Source organism: Manacus vitellinus, unplaced genomic scaffold (assembly GCF_001715985.3).
Source record: "Manacus vitellinus isolate BGI_N305 unplaced genomic scaffold, ASM171598v3 scaffold_20_pilon, whole genome shotgun sequence".
Classification (NCBI taxonomy): domain Eukaryota; kingdom Metazoa; phylum Chordata; class Aves; order Passeriformes; family Pipridae; genus Manacus; species Manacus vitellinus.
Genome location: NW_021939471.1, coordinates 3,763,120 through 3,782,962, shown reverse-complemented (window position 1 = coordinate 3,782,962; position 19,843 = coordinate 3,763,120). Strand labels below are relative to the sequence as shown.

Sequence of the window (19,843 nt, the reverse complement as noted above, 5' to 3'; positions counted from 1 at the left end):
CTCTGATCAAGAGCTGGGGCATGACTAATGCAGCAGCATTCCCTCTTGCCTGTGCATGGTCAGCGTTCCCTTCCCAACACAGATCTACCTGTGTGGTTGCACTTCCTGGAAAGCCTGTCAGGCATCCATGGAACAGTGTCCAGGCAGCTTCTCTGGGGTCTGCCCCGGGATAGAATTTGTCATGTTGCCACATGAAAATGCTGCTGCTTATACTGCACAGTCCTTTTTTTTAAAATTCTGTTCTGCTTCAGTTGGTTTTTTTTTCCTGATAAAAGTCAGGCCTTTCTCTGCAGCACATATAATATTCTTTGTTTTTTTAAAAAACAAACAAACCACGCAAACAACGAAAACCCAAAAATCACTGTCTCTGTCCACACACAAAAAACTCTGTCCACACACACATACTTGTTTTAGTGAGGCTGCTTGTGGTACACTGTGGGAGAAGAGAAATGTCAATATAGAAAGACCTCAGTAAATGCCTCCTTGTTTCCCGTTATTTGTAAAGCAGAGTTGCCCAAGAGGTGATTAGTTCAGGTAGATTGCAGCCCTCTTTCCACTGCTGCTTGCAAAACATGAAGCTTCCAGCCTGCAGAGAGGTTTTGGCCTGTCCTGTTGTACAAAACTGAACTGTAACCCTTCCCTGAGGGCAGAGATTTTCCTCAGAGCCCAAGGGAAATAGCCTCAGTGAGGTAATACAGGTGTGCTGGGAACGGTGAGTTCATTTCATTTCCTAGGCCTTGGGATAAAGCGTCTGCAAAGCTGCTTCCCAAACACAGTAAGCTTTGGTTTTCCCTGGTCCCCAGGAATTCCCATGGCTGACTCTGCAGCTCCTTCCGAAGCAATGCTTGAACTGAACTGACCTTGTGCAAGGCTTATGTTTCCAGATCTGAATTAATTAAAGCCAAGAAAAGAGGCCTGTGGATAATACACAGGGTGCACGTGGGAAAAAATAATGCTGGTGGCTTTTTTTTTTCCAAGTTCTCCTATGCCTGCAAGGGGAGAGTGCAGGCCTCCTCTGCAGCTGTTTTCTTTTCACTTTTGTACAGTTCTGGTGCAAACACGGGGTGGCAACTCCAATGGTGCTCTGTGCCACTTCCCCTTCCTGTACAACAACCGCAACTACACCGACTGCACATCGGAGGGACGGAGGGACAACATGAAGTGGTGTGGGACCACCGAGAACTACGATGCCGACCAGAAGTTTGGGTTCTGCCCCATGGCTGGTAAGGCTGAGAGCCACGAGGGGATTGGACTGCAGTGCTTTGTGCAAGTGAGGTTTTTATCTGGCGTCTGCCAAAGCTTTTCCCTCACAGCTCACCACTTCCTCTTGCCTGACCTGTGGTTAGGAGTAAGTCTGGAATTGTAATATCAGTGTAATAATGTCAAAAGGCTGTGGTCCATTCTGACCCTCCATGCTCATCTCCATGATGTCAGCAGGGGACATGTGAGAGGGAATGTGACTACCAATTCTGGAATGAAAGGCCTTTGGTAACTGATGTAATGTAGAATCTGAGTCCTTAAGCAGCTTGTGGAACACACAGGTCTTCAAATGGCTGAGTTCTTAGAAAGGCATGTGTGGAACAAGAACTGATTCTTTCACATGGCACCCCTTGGACATGGTACAGGAGCTATTTCTAGTAACTTCCAAATAAGAATTAAGATGAATCAGGAGTCTCCTGCAAGGGGTCTCCACTTAGACACTGTCATCACCCAGCTATTCCATATTGAGGGGGTACCTAAAGCTTCCTTGTTAAGATGCAGAAACCACTACATGGTGTGAAGGGGCATTGCAGATGGTCTCAGCCCTCAAGATCTTGTTAATTCTTGCCATGTAAAGTATCCTGTTGCTTTCTTCTCACCCAGCCCATGAAGAAATCTGCACGACCAATGATGGTGTCATGTACCGTGTTGGGGACCAGTGGGACAAGCAGCACGACATGGGCCACATGATGAGATGTACTTGTGTTGGAAATGGCCGTGGAGAGTGGACCTGCATTGCCTATTCCCAGCTCAGAGGTACTGACTTGCACGATGGTATCACCACTTTAGTCTAAGGGGGGTGGTGGGAGAAATGGGTGTTCTTTTCCATGGTTCTGAGTTTGAGCCCTTGCTCAAGAACTGTGTATTATCGAGCTTCTCTTTTGAGAAGGAAGGGAATTAGAGGAGCTGTGAAATTCCTGCTGTGTTTATGCACTGGAAAAGTAAATTCCAACCTTTGCAGACTAGCAAGTAGAGACAAACCTTGATTAGCTTGATCAGTAGATATCCCTTCCTTCTTTTGTCTACATTTAAGAATTGGCATTGCTGTGACTTTATGGAGAGCTCAGTAGAAGCACCTCCCCCTTTCAAGAACAGACAAAACTCCAGACTAGTCTGAAGTTTGAACGCAGAGCCGTTCTGTTTTATTGTTCTGCCGTGAAATTTTCAATTCCTTTGTGCTAGATTAGCCCTTTGCTGGCTAATCTGTATGAAAAGTTGACAGGAAAGCACTGAGATTGCTCTTATTTACTTATTTGTATGAGTGGTCCAAGTGGAGAAGTGCTTAAGCAGTACCAAAAAAAGAAGACTTAAAAGCACAGACATTTGATCATCCTACAGCTAGCTCACAGCATTGGCTTCATGTCTGGAAAAGGCAGGGGGGTTGCTGTCAAACAGCCAAGAAAGGACTCTTAACACCACTGCTGAAATGGGATATAATTTATAGGGAAAGGCTCACCCAAGGGCTTTGGAAGGGATTTTTTTAAATGTGTTTCCTTCAGAACAGTGGGAAAGGCACTGCTCAAAGTTCTGTTCCGTGGAACTCCTTTTTCCACTTATGCAGCTGGTTCTCTGCAGTTTCATTCTGGAGTTAAAGGGGTCTTTCTTGATGAGGAGAGTAGAGATGCTTTGTTTTTTCAAGAGGCAAAGGTTATCTAAGTAGAGCTGTTTAAACACAGCAGCCAGACCTTGGTGCCCGCAGGAGAGTCTGAGCACTCCTTGGTTTATCCTGATGCTGTGCCCGTGGTGTGGGAAAGTATGATGGGGAATGAAAGCCTGGAGTCGCTTCCCCAAGGACAGATGGTCTGGGATTGACTCCGGAACTGAACTTGGGTCTCTTGGGTCCCTGTTAACAAAACAACATACTTCTGGGGTGGTTTTCATGTTTGTTTTGACTTTCTGCTCCTGCTGTGATTAGACTGGAGTTAGGAGTTCTGGGCCAGATCCTAGATTGACATTGAACCTCATAGATTGATACCATTGTACTTAAGCAGGGGGTCTGGTTACTGGATTTTGAAAGAGCAGCAGAGTAATAGGCACCAGTAGCATCTTGTGTGTGTAATAGATCTGCTCCTGCCTTCAGATTCCTACAAAGTGGAGCAGAGATACCCAAGAGAATAACATCATGAGAATGCTTGTACTTCTTCATGCTATCTTCATGAATTGGAAGAAGACCCGTTCTCCTTGTGTAGTTCCAATGATTTGAGACAGTACTCACTGAGGTGTTTCAGTCGAGACCTTCCCCAGAGGAGGTAGTTGGAGAGTCAGTGTGCTGGCTTAGATTGTCTTTCACACGTGGAATCTGTGAAAAAGAACAAGGCAATTCTGTAGTTGGAGTACTTCAGATTGCATCCTACAGACCTCTTTTCTGCAGGTGTTGCTTGTTTGCACACTGCCGATAACTGAACTCAGGAGCAGTGGTGTGGATGCAGCGCTGACCTGTGATGGTCACAGATTTCAGGAGGGCTGCCTTTTGCTTGAGTGGAGCTTGTCATGGTCAGTGTCTGTGCACTGATCAAGCAGAGGGAACCACCTGCCAAGCAGAAGGATTCTGTCCTAACACTTAGAGCTATTGCTGACAAACTCTGCTGTCTGTCCCACAGACCAGTGCATCGTGGACGGCATCACCTACGATGTGAACCAGACCTTCCACAAGCGCCACGATGAGGGGCACATGCTGAACTGCACGTGCTTTGGCCAGGGCCGGGGCAGATGGAAATGTGACCCTGTTGGTAAGTCACCAGCTCTTCCCACTTGCCAAACACACTCTGTGGCTGTGTAGAATCTGGTTGTGGGATGGTGAAACTGGTGTGTGAATTTGGGCCCAGTCTTTGCCCACTTTGGCTTGAATTCCACAACTGCAAAAAAACAGAATTAATGTTAGATTTGCTGGAGGATAAGTGGGAAGGGCATTTGGAATTTTAAGGAGGTAAGATTGGGTTATCACACATGCCACAGAAGAAGTTACTGATGCAATAGTAATAGAGTGTGGCAACATGTGTCTTAAAATGTAGCAGCTTGTGGTAGTGAGGCAGGTTTAGTCCCTGGCTGTGGTGATTTGGCTGAATTCTGGTACCTAAGCTGTCATTTTAGCTGACAGGGCTCTGAGACTGAACACTGATAAAACAACTTGGAGCTGGGCACTGACGATAGGATCAGTTTTCTTTCCTTTATCCTAAAATCTTTAGGAGTTTTCTCAGTGAACTGAGGAAGGAACACCAGTGTATATTAACTTACCTCGGACTGAATTGAGTTTTTTGGCTGCCCTTTGTTCTGGCAGAGAGAGAAAGCTCAAGATGAGAACACGTGTTAGCAGCACTCTGGAGGTTTCCAAAACCATCCTGGTTCTCTGCAAGAATGAGATTTCATCTCTTCTGCCTCCCTCCCCTTCCTTGATTGGAAGATAAGACCTGGTAGTTTGGTTTGCAATTACTAAATCTAAGAGACCTTCAAAGTATTGCCAAGAAAATCTATTAGAAATTACTAGTGGTGAAGTTCTGCTTTATTTACAGTAATACCTGTCCATGTTTACTGAAGGAACTTGGATTGTAAAGCTCCTGAAAATTACTAGTTTGAAAGAAAGGGAGGGGAAAGTTCAGCCATCCGTAAAGGTACAATCAAAATTTTAATTTTGTTGGCTCTCTAAATAAGGCTCCTGTTTATCCAAGCAGGCATAATGCTAGTTTTCACTGAAAATTTCCATTGGGCCAGGAACACAGGCAGTTGTCAGACTAGAAGGTGTACTGCAGTGCTGATACTGTGTTGTATTTACACTAGTTAAGCTGATTTTGGGATCTGATCTGTCCTCCTTTGGTTTATACAATGATAAATCTGGAAAGATTCTGCTGAAAGTTCACAGGACTTCTAAAGTAAAACTAAATTCTGCTGAAGCCAGGAGGAATTTTGCCATTGATCTCCTTGAGAGCAGGATGGTTTAGCTTTGGATGAGAAATGAACTTGCCTGACCAGAGCAGAATTGGGATCCACAGAAGATAAAATTCTTTCTTGAAGGAACACCCCATTGACTTGCCTGGGAAGCTTGCCAGGGGGACAGCCTGGAATTAACAGTATCTTAACACATGGATCACAGCTGAATTAGCTGCCTAAGCTCTAACTGAATGCATGCAGTGATATATCAAGAACCTTGATTTGAGATTTAGTTTCTCTGGCTCCTTTCTCTTTACGTCACTATATCTGCAAATAAACATTGGTGTTGTATTTCTTTGTATACAGGTCTCTTGTCACTTACTCTTCTGTGTTCAGCATGGATTTTTCACTGTAGTTTCTGCAACATGAAGGGATAACTGTCTCTTTTGTGCCTTTAGACCAGTGCCAGGATTCAGAAACCCGGACCTTCTACCAAATCGGAGATTCCTGGGAGAAGTACGTCCATGGGGTCAGATACCAGTGCTACTGCTATGGGCGTGGGATTGGGGAATGGCACTGCCAGCCTCTGCAGACCTACCCAGGTAAGGAACCCCACAGATGATGAACCTTTCTGCTCAATGAGACGTGAGGAAGGCAAACTTGGCACCCCTCACCTCTTCAGGTTTCTGTGCATTATGCCTTTTGGTTTCCTTTTCAAAGAGAGCCAATTTCCCCCCACCCCCTGGCAGACACAAGCAGATGTCATGATTATAAAGAGAGGGCCAGGCTGTTTGCAGCTATTCCTGAAGCCAGGATTACATTAGAGAATCGCTGTTGGTTCACACAGCAACTTGGGTTTATGTTCCTCTTGGTATTTAGTGATATCACATGTGTGATCTTCAGTTGATATTGCTTAAAAATCATGCATGTGTAGTCCTTCCTCTGCCACTCACTACAGAAGCAGAATCCATCACAGAATGAAACATTTTGCCTGATCAGTTCCCCAAAGAAACTAAATATTTGAACTCTTGTTTGTCCAGGCAGTTCCAGGAACTCTTCATAGGTATGGGCAATGCCTGTTTGTTGGTTGTTCAGCTTCAGTTCCCTGAACAGAACATGATAAGGGGAACCTCTCTACTTTCCTGTTTAAGGTTGCAACTGCCACTGTCTTCCTCTGAATAAGATGAAATATTAAGGCTTGCTGAGCTTCATTGACTTCTGTCAGAGTGCTTAAACAAACATCTGCCTAAGCTATGTGAAATATGCATGCCTCCAGCCTGGAGACCAGGACTTTGGGCTGCTTTAGACACAAGAGGGACTGAAAATGTGTAAATAACCCAAATCTAATGTTTCTGAGTGTAGTCTTGGGGTTAGGTGAGCTTTGAAATCTTCTGCCTGTGGGCACAGGTTTGTTTGCCTAGAAGTCCTGTTAAATATGGAGCAGTTATGTATGTTACGTGGTTGTCCAAATAAATTATTATTAGAAATGTCGGGAATGAGGGGAGGGTGAAGGTATTTAATGGCTAAAACACTTTTCTGCAGATTCCAGGGATCTCTTTGCTGGGATTTTCTGAGAACTAACGTGAGGACAGTGCTACTGTGTGTTCAGTGAAACCTCCCCAGCGGGGCTGGGAGGGACTGAAAGGAGAACCATGGGATCATTAAACCTTTCCTTCTCCACTGGAGAGCTTTGTGCAGAAAATATGCCTGAGCCTGGTCTGGCTAAAATAGTCTTAAGCATTAGAGCACTGCTGAACTTGTATTTTCATGAGATCCTGGGCCTGACTTGTCTCAAGACTACCACCAACCCTTCTGGTGGGATTTTTGTGCAGAAGACAAACCTCACTATCTGTGGAGTGCTCCACAGAGTCACAAAATTAGTGGTTCAAATCAACTGATAAAGAAATCTACTTTTCCAGGTTGTATTCAAGGTCAGATCAGGAATTTTCCCTAACCATGCTGCAAGATTAGATTTGGGTTTGGCAGACATTTCTCATCAGCTTCCCTGCTCCCATTGCAGAAGATATTAACTGATAAAAGCAGTTCCCTCCCTCTCTTTGAACAATGTGACTTTGCTTTGCAGGCTTATTCTATACTGGACCTCTCATTTTCTATTTTATTCATAACTCACAGGAAATTAAGTCAAACAGGGCATGTTAAACTCCCCCTCAGAATATATTCTAATTCCTCATTTTTCTAAGGAGCAGTGAAGCATTAGGGATACGACGACAATGTAACACATTTCCCAGGTATAGCAATACTATGTGAGCCATGCAACTTCCTTGCTTTTTCATGACTCCACAACAAAGGCAGAAGAAGAACATCCCCAGTATGTTAAAAACTGCAATTCTTCCTTTCAGGTTCAACTGGGCCCGTTCAGGTGATCATCACAGAGAGTGCAAATCAGCCAAATTCCCACCCCATCCAGTGGAATGCTCCTGAACGATCTCACATCACCAAGTACATCTTGCGCTGGAGACCGGTGAGGGCCACATTTGTCATCATTTGTTGGTCAAAAATACTGTATTTGGCTTTTTTTCTGGTGTCTGAAAATAGTGACTGACACAATTCCAGCAAACTTGATTTGCTAATTCTGTGTCCTTACCCTGTCAAGGTCAACAGCTACTCTGGAGTATCAAAGACAGCCAGTGCTGTATAAACATTTAATGTTTTCCTGCCCAAATTTTACTGGTCACTGTGTTCGTTAAGTATCTTATTAAACAAAGCACTAGAACAGCAAGCAGACAAGTTTATATTCTTCCTCACCTTAAGGAATGTAAATCCTTGTGGAAGCTTCTTCATCCTAAGAAACATTGTTTTAGTAATGTGCATATCCAGAGACAGCTGGAATACATTTTATCCTATTAATGAGGAGGTAAAGATGAGTAGGATATGAAGACATAAACAGCTAGTGTAGGATTAAATAAACAGTCATCTCCCATCTTCTGTAAAGTGTAAGCCAAAGCTGGTTAACCATTGCTGGGTGTTTCATTCCTATCTGAGGAATGATTCACTTTAACCAATGTAGATGAGTTGTGTTACAGGTCCCCTGAGTGCAGCTTCACAAAAGACCACTTAATGATTAAGAACATTAGTACCTCCATGCTGCCTGTTATTAAGAGAACAATAAAGGCCCTGATCCAAAGCCATTCAAGGCACTCAAGTCTCTTTACTGACTTCAGTGTATCTTGGATGAAGGCCTGAAAGAAATGGACTTTAAAGCACACAAACCTCAGAGGATGGAGCATTATTTTAGGGCTTCCCATAGAGTTCAAATACAGGGTAGAAGGGAAGAACTTTTCTGTATATTGTTTTCAGATGGTGGCTTAGAGTGTTATTGTGAACAGCCTTCAAATATATATTTTCCAGCCATTCCTTCACCCCTTACTGCACTTTGATAAAGAAATGAGTTAACTTTATATATATTACAAAAAATGCTCTTTTTAAAGGAAAAAGTTCAAAGCTAGGTTGGTTTTAAGTTTACCACTGTAATACCTAACCTCCCAAAATGCCATTAGTCCTGCTTCCTGGGATACTTTTCTCAGCTCGGTTTCACTTGGTTCTGTCTGTGCATTAGGGCCATTCAAGTCATACCTGTGTTTAAATATTACAGTGGTTAGGAACTGTGCAGCACATTAGGTCACTAGATTCCCCTGCTTGCCAGCTAGGGAGTCTCTCACTATTTGAGTGTCCCTCTTCTTGCAGAAAAACTCTGGAAGGCAGTGGAAGGAAGCCACCATCCCTGGCTACCAGAACTCCTACACCATCTCAGGCCTGAAGCCCGGTGTGATATATGAAGGACAGCTCATCAGTGTTCAGCAGTACGGCCACAAAGAAGTCACTCGCTTCGATTTTACCACAACCAGCACCACAGCAGTGACAAGTGAGTTGAACCGGGGGCCATCCAGAAAAACCTGATCTCCTTCACCCAGATCCTTGCTTTGTGCATCCCATTAACACAAAAGTAGCGATGGTTAATTAAACCTCTCTTCTCTCTTGCAGGCAACACTGTTTCAGGAGAGACAACTCTTCTTCCTCCTGTGGTTGCTACATCAGAGTCTGTCACTGAAATCACAGCCAACAGCTTTGTTGTCTCCTGGGTTTCTGCTTCTGACACAGTTTCTGGGTTCCGTGTTGAGTACGAGCTGAGCGAGGAGGGCGATGAGCCGCAGTATCTTGGTGAGACACTCTTGAGTCTGCCAGAGCAAAGCATTGCTAACAGTGCATCACATGCCTGGTTTGTGACAGTCAGTACAGCTGGTGTAAACAGTGAGCATCTTGCTGTCTTTCAAATGATTCCATTAGGATACGGGAGTGGCAGCACCAGCTCAGATTAAAAACTCACTCAGTTCATTGTCCTCTCTCCATCAATGGCTGGAGGAGAACAAGGCAAGTATAGAGCAAAGCCCTCTCAGAATACTGTCCCAGGATCCTGCAAAGGAAAACTCTCTGAGCTAGGAGAGGTGGATTGGCAATAACTGTGGGTAGATATATTTATTTTTTCAGCTCCATGAATTTGTCCAGGCTTTTTTCATTTTGAAATCATGTAGAGTTACTGGCTCCCAAAGCATCCTGAAGTGAGCAGCAGTGCAGATGAGAAGAGAACCAAATCTGTTTTCTGAACCTGCCTCCTGGATAATTTCCTTTGCCATACCTTTTTCCTTCCACCAGAATGGTCAGAGAAATCTTTCCCAAATGCCTCCTCTTGGCTGCTTGTTGTCTCATGGATGTCTGTTCCAGTCTGCTCTATCAGTTGTTTTCTTTGGATTGATCTTCCTCATCTTTGATAATGTGACAGTGTAGCTGAGCTGGGAAGGTGGTTAAAGTCACTGGACTCAGATCTAGGAATTGAAATCCTTTTTCCGATATCTACTGTGCAGCCTGTGTCAACACATGTAATTTCATCTTAACTTTTTTCCTACTTTCCTGTCTTAACAATGGTAATAGCAATATCTCACAAGGATTTGAGGTTATAATGGGTATTGGGATATGAGTGAGACAGAAGAGCAACGTGAGAAAAAGAACAGTAATCCCCTGACCTAAAAATTCTCCCTGGACTGTTGCTCCCCTGAAGCCTCAGGCTTGGACTCCTGAGCAGAATTGGCTCACATGGGGACTGCCAGCGCTGTCACCACCTTTCTTGTCTGCCCAGACAGCTGAGCTGTGCTGTGAAGCAGCTCCTGAGCTCATCTGTCTACAGACAGAGGTTTACAGGCAAATTGAAAGGCAATTCCCAGTTTCCCTTAAGATGCTTGGCTTCAGTCTGGCCAGTGAGGAGCTGCTTCATGGGGAATTTTTACATCTGGCACGTAGGTGGACATCTGGGAGAAGGGAGCGGGGAGCGAAGTTCACCAGCTCTCATAATATCATTCTTCTTTGCTCATGAGTCAGTCTTTCCACATAACCTATTCATGTGAAAGTTTTTCCATACATTTCTGTACTGAAAATACACCAGGCAGGGTATGAAGTGAGTACTCAGCTGAGATGGCTGTGTGCCAGCAGTGTGCAGGGGGCTGCTGCTCCAGTTGCCCTGCCGTGTCACACATCAAGCCTTGCTGTCCTAGGTGGTGGCTGCTTGCTGAGTAAGGAGACTTGTCCCAACTCTCCACACAGCTTTTCTGAGGTGAACCAAAGACACAGTGCAGAACAACTGCTGTTTTATTGCAGGAAGACTGTGATTCAGCCCAGATTAGAACAGAGGTCTCAATTATTTAATTTGGAGAGAAAGCAAGAAGATGGAATTGCTAAGGCAAATTTTTCTTTCCTGCCTTCCTTAGATCTTCCAAGCACAGCCACTTCTGTCAACATCCCCGACTTGCTTCCTGGTCGCAAGTACATTGTTAACGTCTATCAGATCTCTGAAGAAGGAGAGCAGAATCTGATCCTGTCTACTTCACAGACTACAGGTATGTGTGGGTGGATGTTGCTGCACTTTGAAAGCTGTTTTCACTGTTTGCTCAATGATGTTTCATTATCTCTTATCCTCACACTTGCTGTTCTCCTCTGTTTATTCCCTTAAACAGCTCCCGATGCACCTCCCGATCACACAGTGGAAAGTGTGGATGACACATCAATTGTCATCAGCTGGAGCAGACCACAGGCTCCCATCACAGGTTGGTCCCACTGGAGTGCACCTGTTTTGCGTTATTGGTAGAATCTGAAATGTAGGTAGAAAAGAAACTGAAGTATAACTCTGGGACAAAGGGCTGGTGCAGAATTCTGCCCAGTCTGAGACCAGCTGGAAAGCACATGGGCAGTTCAGCATTTGCTGGGTTTCAGTGTCTGAATCAAGCAATTCAGGAGGCTGGATACAACATAATTCCTTCTGGACTTGTGTTAAATAAAAGCAAACCCCATGACCTTCTATCTGTATCTGTCATCCAGATCCCATAGGAAGCATGAGAACTGTACAGACCTAAATTGACATGTTAAACCTCAGAAATATCCTAACCCAGGTCAGATTATGCTTTGGAAGGTGTTATGAGTGTGTGGTCTGTAGATGGGATGTGAGCATGGACAAGCCACAGGTCCTGCTGAAGTTGAGGACTGCTTTTATCAAACCTCAGTAGGGAGATCAGTTTAGCCCTCATTTCCAGCACTCTTTGTGCTGGCTTACTGATTGTGCTGAGGACTACAATTTCTCTTGCTTTAGGCTACAGAATTATCTACACCCCCTCTGTGGAAGGCAGCAGCACAGAGCTCAACCTGCCCGACACTGCAACCTCTGTGACGCTCAGTGACCTGATGCCGGGAGTTCAGTACAACATCAGCATCTATGCCGTGGAGGAAAACCAGGAGAGCACTCCCATCTTCATCCAGCAGGAGACCACAGGTGTCCCACGCACAGGTAATGCCTGTGTTCTGGAGATCAGACACTGAGTTTTCTGTTGGCAGCTAAATGAATGCTTAAGTGAACTCAATTATGTGTTTGTCCTCGTGTTTTTTCATTGTAAATTCCACTGGTATTGAAGTTTTATAGTAAATCCATACTCCTTATTAACACAGCCCCCCACTGTGCATCAGTAGGGTTGTAATTCCTAGGGATTAGACTGCAGGCAGGTCTTGCATTGTCTGCAGAAAAGAGATCAGTTTCCCAAGTTATCTTAGGGGGAATTCTGCCAAGAGATCATCTGAAGAGCCTGGGGTATCATTTTGCCTCAGTACTTGGCCTGCAGATATCCAAGGTTATGTACTGGGACACCACAACACAAATTCCAATAACTCACCTGACTTATCCTTCTCCTTTCTGTCCTATCCATTATTTTCCATTGCTGTGAGTGAGGATGGGAGATTCCTCAGCATTGAGTGATGTGCCAAAACAACACCATACAATCTCAACTACAGGCACTCACTGTTTCAAAAAGTAGTGGTTTTGGGGTTCTCTAAGTATCCAGTTGGACTGAATAGCCAAACCAAAAGCAAGAATAGTGAAAGAATGGGATCTGATGTGGTAAGCAGTGGAATTTGATGGTCCTGCAAGTTGGAAGCATGTGTTTTCAAATGGGAATTTACCAGGAATGAACTCAGCTCAATGGTTTTATGGTTTGGCATCTGTGTCTTCCACAAATGTGCATTGGTTAACCTTAGAGCAGTATCAGTCCTAATCTGAAGAAACTTAATCTAAGCATAAAAATTCAAGGGTGCAGTACTGGGGACCATCACAGAGGGAACTGCATTTTGTCTGACTACAGTAAGGCCAGATCAGCCCCTGTATTTGTTAATTATAAAAGATGGATTTTAAGTTAATTATAGACACTCAGAAAATGCTGTGGGTTTTGAAAACCCTCTCTTTTAATTTGAAAAGGAGGTAACTGTTTCCAGTCCCTGCAGTATTTTTTTTTTCCCCTCGAGCTTTGGTTCTGCACATACTTGAAGTTCTGTAGCATATTACTTCTGGTCTTTGACTCCTCTTTCTGTCACAGCAAGGTACATTCTGTGAATGAAGGCATAAAATACAACTAAGTAGTGACCTTTGGAATTGTCATCAGCTTGAACATTGTCTGGGAATGTGTGTAGACATGTTTACAGTAAGGTTACCACACCTTCTCAGTTTGGTAAATATTCTTTGGCTAGCCATTGTTCAATCAAAATTAACTTTTCTGCCTTCCATGGAAACCTGTAGCTTCTTCTGCTAATGGCTAAGGACTGACTCCCTATGACACTGTTCTATCCCTCTTTTTTCAGGTGAAGTTCCTTCCCCCAGAGATCTGCAGTTTGTGGAGGTTTCTGACATCAAGATCACCATCATGTGGACCCCCCCGCAGAGCCAAGTGTCCGGCTACCGAGTGGAGGTGATCCCTGTCAACCGGCCCGGCCAGCACGGCCAGAGACTGCCCATCACCAGGAGCTCTTTTGCTGAAGTCATTGACCTGCTCCCAGGAACCACTTACCTCTTTAAGATCTTTGCTGTGAGCCAGGGCAGGGAGAGCAAACCTTTGACTGGGCAGCAAACCACCAGTAAGTGTCTTTCCTTTGTGCTTTTATCAGCCTTTTGAAGTGCGTATTTGTCTGTCGCTTAGAGAAATGTATAAACAGAGCACTTGAAGTGCAACAGTTATAGCCCAGGAGGTATCCCAGAAGTAGGATGACAGGGCTGGGAATTCAGTCAGTCTAACAATGATCTCTTCAGCAGATTTATCCTCCTCCAGGGCTTTCCAATGGAGTTTAACTCTCATGGCGCTTTAAAACCATTTCGTATGGCTGGAATTCAACTTTTTTATTACTGACTGAGAATTGATGGGCCCTGCAGTTCTTTTACAGCATAGATCACAGCCTGTGATTTTTATAATTTTATTTTTTTCTGTGTGCGGATACCTTAGGGCAGATTTCAGCATGGCTGAGGAGCCTTGCTGAGATTGCTCTGAAAATCCCTATCTCCCTTCTGACAGCTATGTACCTATCTGGCTCCACTCTCAGCAGTAGCACTTCTGCCTGCACAGGCAAGGAAGATGGAGATTTTCAGATGAAAGGGAAAGTTTAGTCTGGGTTTGGGCTCCTTTTGATCCAAAAGGAGTCGATCAGACAGAACCTGGGCCACGGTTCATTTGAACAGATCTTATTTATTGGGCAATAGAAGGGTGACTCAGTGTTTATGGTGTTCTTTGACTGGATTGCTTTATTCAAAGAACCAAAATTCAGCTATGTGCATGTGCTGCTGTTCTGACACTTTTCAGTAAATGAGAGAAAGTTTGGCAGACCTAGCCTGACTCTTACAAGGATGAGAGGGAAGGGAAGGAAATGGGATAATCTGTGAATATAGCCATGCTCTTTGAAAAGTATCCTTTCCTTATATCCGTTAAGTTATGAGCCATGAATAGTACCTTTCCCTTGGCTATGCAAGGAGAAAGGGATCCTTATGTTTGTCCTTTGACATAGGTATCTAATCTCAGTGTAACACAGATGGTGTGAACACTCTCCCTCCTCTTTCAATCAAGGCTTTCAGAAGCAAGGATGTGAGTTAAGAATCTGAACTCCCTTGGAAGCGTTTAGAACAAGAAGGGCTCAGTTCCCAGTTGGATCTGTAATTTTTTGTGGCTGTTTTGAGGAGCCTTGGTGATGTGTAGAGCCCCTCTGAAAGTCCACACAGAGGTGTACCTGAGAGACATTTAATTCAGACAGCACAGGGCTAGTTACAAATGTCTGGGATCATTTTCCATAGGCTGTGATCATCCGCTTAACGGCTTTGCCTAAACCACAGTTCAGAAAGTATTCACATAAATTGCATCCTGTAATCGAAAGTCCTGGGAAACAGAAATCATTCAGGGTTCCCAAGGAAAACCCTGCAGCAGAAGTCTCTTCCCACGGTGTAAATGTGATTCTCTTTTTGGCCTTCTGTTGAAAAAAGTCTACAAATAAACTCGGAGTGTGTGTGGCTTTTTAATCTTCCTCATTTTCCCTTACTATGGGGAGAGGAAGTGATAAAAGCCTGATAGAGCTGGCAAATTAAACTGTCCAGAAAGGAACTGGCTTTAGGCTGCACACTGGGGGAAGATACAATCCTTGATAGATGAGACTTAGCACAGATCTAAGTACCTAGAGATGGGCCTAAGGAGTATCACACTCATCTTGTTCTTTCAGAACTATTTCCCTTGTTTTTTTCAAATAGTGGAAGAAAAAAGTCCTCTCTTCCTTTGCCCTCCCTGGAGAAAACAACTGGGGAGAAAACGAAAAGGACAAAAACTGCTCTCCACTGAGAGAGTGATGAAAACATTAATTTTTATCCCCAAAATGTTATCTCTTCTGGAAGAGAAAAAAAAGCATTTGCCATCAAAAAAGAGCATTGATGAAACCTCTTCTCACTGCTCTTAATTTCAGCATATGATTGGAACGTAGAAAAGGTGGAAAAACTTGCCATGTGGACACCATAAATCCCTTGCTGCAGCCAGTGCTACCCTGCCTGCTGTGGGGGCAAATTACTTGGGTGTTTTTCCCTTCTGAGCCTCATCTTGTCACAGCCAAAGGTAGTGACATCTGCCAGTCACTGGGCTCCAGAGTGGTGCTGATGGAGCTCTGCTGCATCAGCCTCTTGTGTACATAGTTCTGTGGGTTACCAGCTTCAGCAGCTTCCCGGGGGCAGTGATAAAAAGGGGAGGAAACCTGGTAAGAGCTGTTCCCTGAGTCCCATGGGAGAGATGAGCATGCTTGGAATTGTTGTTTGCTCAGTTCCACAGGGTGGTTGTTTTTGTGTAGATCTAGGAACTGGTTTTCTGCAAGAAGTTGCTGACTATTACTTATTTTGACATTCAAATGACAAAGTAGGGGTGGTTTATTTTGGGAAGGGATTTCGACAGGACTGGGCAAGGGTTTAAAAGAATAAATCTTTTTCATGGAAAAGGGCTAAAGTTAGGTTTCTGTGCTTATGCTGACAAGTCTAAACTGAGCTGATTTTTAAAAAAATGCTCAGCATTCATGAGAAACTACTGAAATTCCTAAGTGTGCTTGGGTTCATCTGTCTTTCCTCAGCCTGCCTTCCCCATGGGATGCCATGGATGGCAGTGACCCAAACCAGTGCAACCCAGAATGCTCAGGTCTGCCTGGCCCACTGAGTTACTGGCTGGCATTGAGGCATGGATAGAGTCCTTTCACTTCCATTTCCAGCTCTCCCAAGGTCCCCACCTTCCCTGTTCCCTCCTATTGCCCTCACACAGTGAGTCACAAACACAGGCTCACCAACCTCCTTGTACCCCCGCGGTTTGTGCGTGGGAGTGGACGTGCTTTGGAAGTGGGGGTGAAGTAGAGATCCAGCTGGAAAGCTGAGGGATGTTCCTCTTTTCCTTCCCCAGAGCTTGATGCCCCCACCAACCTGAGGTTCCTGAACACCACGGAGCACTCGGTGTTGGTGCTGTGGACCCGGCCCCGGGCGGTGATCACGGGCTACCGGCTGACGGCAGGTCCCACGAGGGGAGGGCAGCCAAGGACCTACAACGTGGGACCCTCTGCCAGCAAGTACCTCCTGAGGAACCTGCAGCCTGGCACCGAGTACACCGTGTACCTCGTGGCAGTTAAAGATGACCTGCAAAGCGACAGAGCGACTGGAGTCTTCACAACTTGTGAGTGACACACACACGTAATGCCATGGCCCTTCTTCAAAACTTGTGCTCAAAGCAGCTATTATTGTGAATTGGTTTACAGAAGCAGCCTTTTGAAGTAGCATTCCAGCACAACAGCTTGGGAAATAGTCCTTATTCTTCTTTCTGAACTAGTTGGCAGGAAAAAGAGTTATTTGCATCAAAAAGCTTTTAGTAAAATATATTTTGGCTTTCCTGATTATATTAAAAAAAGGGAAAACTACTAGTACCTCAGTTTTTATTTAGCTGAATGTCAAAGAAATTGAATTTTACTTGCTCTTTCTAACTGTTTAATTTTTGGCATGATGAGTTAAGGAAAGCATACAGCTCCCTTAAAATGGGCAAGGAATAATTAGTCTGTCATTTGTATAAAGCTGAAAGCAGACATTTCTCAAGCCCAACCATACCATCTAAGGCAGCTCAACTGCAGTTACTCAAACTGGCACAAACATGGCATTCTATCCTTTTATTTTTTTATTTTTATTTTTTTTACATTTCAGTCATCTGTACATGTGCTGCTGGCTTGGAAGAAATATTGAGCAAATTCAGGGAGGAAAGGAAGTCCTATAAGAACCCACACATACTTCTAGAAAGAACAAATAGATTCAATGTTTAAATAATGACGATGCCATCGTATAAACTAACAAAATTCAAAGCCATCCAAGCCCAGAACCACATCCTTTTTTCAAAAGAGAATGTGGTTTCTTTTAGAACAATGTGAAACTAAAAATAAGGGTTCAAACTTTGAATCAGAATAACACTGTTGACATTGGCAAGATACTTTTTGCTGACAGTCAGTCTTATCTAGAGATATTTCTCTATTAGGATATGATTTGGTATCTTAAGTTAATATTACCTTCAAATTCTGGCTTGTCTGAATGAAATCAGTCCAGTTCAAGACTGTAAATTAATCAACCAAGTCTTTTCACTAAGAACAAGGTCATTTCAGACTAAACTCAGTGGTGTTATTTAGGCTGATTCTGGGATACACAAAGGCTTTGGATTCCATGTGATGCTCCTGACAGATATCAATGAGACCACAGATGCCTCAGCCTGACTCTGAGCTCCCTTTCTGCTGACTTCAAAAGAGCTGAAGATGTTGGTGAGGGTTAGGATGGTCCTTGCTGGGACAGCTGGCTGGCAGACAAGGGTGTAGGGTTCTGCTGATTGGAAGGCAAATGGGGGGTGAAGGGAAAAAAAAGCTATTTTTTTAGGAACACTTTATGTATTGTGCCAAAAAAACCAATAATCCCCAAATTCTTGGGGTTGGATGCATAGAGGATCATGAGAACCAGTTCAGTATTTTCGTTTTCCTCAGGAACAAAAGCAGTCCCTATGATCAGACCACTTGCATACCATGTCTATCAAGCCCAGCAGCAGACAAAAATAACCTGTCAGATCCTTCTCAAATCCCTGGATTTTCAGAAGTGTTGTAATTCAGCAATCATTACATACCCCAGCTCTTTGGGCTGCTGTAAGTCAGGTTTTCTGACTGTTTTGAGCCATCATAGCATGTAGACTTCAACTCTGCCAATTCCCTTCACAGATCAGCCTGCTGGCTCTGTTCCTCCTTTTAATACAGAAGTGACTGAGACTTCCATAGTCATCACCTGGACACCTGCCCCAAGGATTGGTTTCAAGGTAGGAGAAACTAAGGCCTGTGTTTCTTTTTCCTCTTGCTTCATTGTAGCGGGGAGGGCGGATTGAAGCAGTTTCCTATGGACTGCAGTGAAGATTGGAGCACAAGGGAAAGGGGTGCAAAAGACCTGCTGCTTACATGGTGTGGGTTTAGGTGACAGAGGTCAGTGCAATCACGGGGCTTCAGGTGAAGTTCATCTGAAACACACGTTACAGGATTAACAGCTGGTGTGTGGCTTTAGGGCCCACGATGCTCGTGTGGGATGATAAGTCAGGATGCTAATGGTTAGCTGGGATAGGAGCATTTGAGACTGAAAAGCAAACGTTGCTTCCCTGCAGCTGGGGGTGCGCCCAAGCCAGGGCGGGGAGGCTCCGCGGGAGGTGATCTCGGACTCCGGCAGCATCGTCATCTCCGGGCTGACCCCCGGGGTGGAATACACCTACAGCCTCACGGTGCTGATGGACGGCCAGGAGAGGGAGACCCCCATCGTCCGCAGAGTGACCACACGTACGGAACACTTGCTTTTCCACCATTACTCCCTCTTCCACTTGCTTCCCCTGCGCTCCCCGGGCCGTCTTATGGGAGTCATTTCCTCCTGTTGTGGTAGCACTGTCTCATGCCGTGCAGGACCACAACTTCAGGAGAACATTTGTAGCTAATTCCGAAGGGTGAGGGTGTAATGTGGGGAGAAGGGGTGCTGAGGCAGCTGGTGTGATTCCCAGTGTGCCACTGACCTGTCTGTCTGAACACTTGCAGCACTGGCTCCACCAACCAGACTGCGCCTGAAGTCCAGTCCTGATACCGGGATCCTGATTGTCTCTTGGGATAGAAGCACATCTCCAGGTAACTGTGTGAACTCACACTATGCTCAAATCTGTTGTAGCAGAATGGTAACACTTCCTCTGTTCAGTAAGGAGACTTCAATGGAAAATGTGTTGTTGAAGAATTTAAGGAAAACTGTACATACTTCTAGATATTAGCATTTTGCACTGACAGTAACTTATTATTTTGGAGTTTGAATGTGTTCAGATATTTCAGTTGTTTTAAGGATTTGAAGGATCTCTTCAAATATCCCCAGGGGTTTAAAAATAGCCCAAGGGAAGGAAAGTGAAATGTACCACAAAGATTTTGGAAGTGACAGATGAGTTTGTGTTATTGAGAGTAAGTATGGAAGTTCTGACAGTGTTCAGGGTAAACTCTTCTCCCACAGTAGCTGATGGGAGCTGTACAATTGACTTCCACAAATGGAGGATTGAAAGCTTTTTAAAACCCCTCTCTGTCTGTAGCTGAACCTTTTCTTGATGAGTCATGAGACTTTCAGTTTGCTGAGGAGTTGAAATGCTGTGAGAATGGCATGGCTGCCTCCTGGGAAGCTCATTTTGGGGTGCCTGACAAAGCAACCTCTTGCCTGCTGGGCTCAGGGTGGCAAAATTACTTGTAAAATGTCACGTGTTTGCCTCAGTCGTGCTGAGCCCTGATGCAAATGAGCTCAGCAGGAGGTCACTGCACACTG

The 19,843-nt window shown here is 44.5% G+C and overlaps 1 protein-coding gene across 1 annotated transcript in view; it reads left to right on the top strand.

The window, feature by feature from the left end:
* Nucleotides 1–19,843, top strand: part of FN1 (fibronectin 1) — a 53,329-nt gene that overhangs the window by 9,616 nt on the left and 23,870 nt on the right. Inside the window, 15 exon segments of the mRNA XM_029959561.1 lie at nt 1,047–1,223; nt 1,864–2,016; nt 3,861–3,989; nt 5,583–5,726; nt 7,485–7,606; nt 8,830–9,007; nt 9,127–9,303; nt 10,902–11,030; nt 11,148–11,237; nt 11,777–11,971; nt 13,309–13,581; nt 16,407–16,673; nt 18,238–18,332; nt 18,669–18,837; nt 19,087–19,173. Of these exon segments, the coding sequence (XP_029815421.1) occupies nt 1,047–1,223; nt 1,864–2,016; nt 3,861–3,989; nt 5,583–5,726; nt 7,485–7,606; nt 8,830–9,007; nt 9,127–9,303; nt 10,902–11,030; nt 11,148–11,237; nt 11,777–11,971; nt 13,309–13,581; nt 16,407–16,673; nt 18,238–18,332; nt 18,669–18,837; nt 19,087–19,173 (2,385 nt within the window).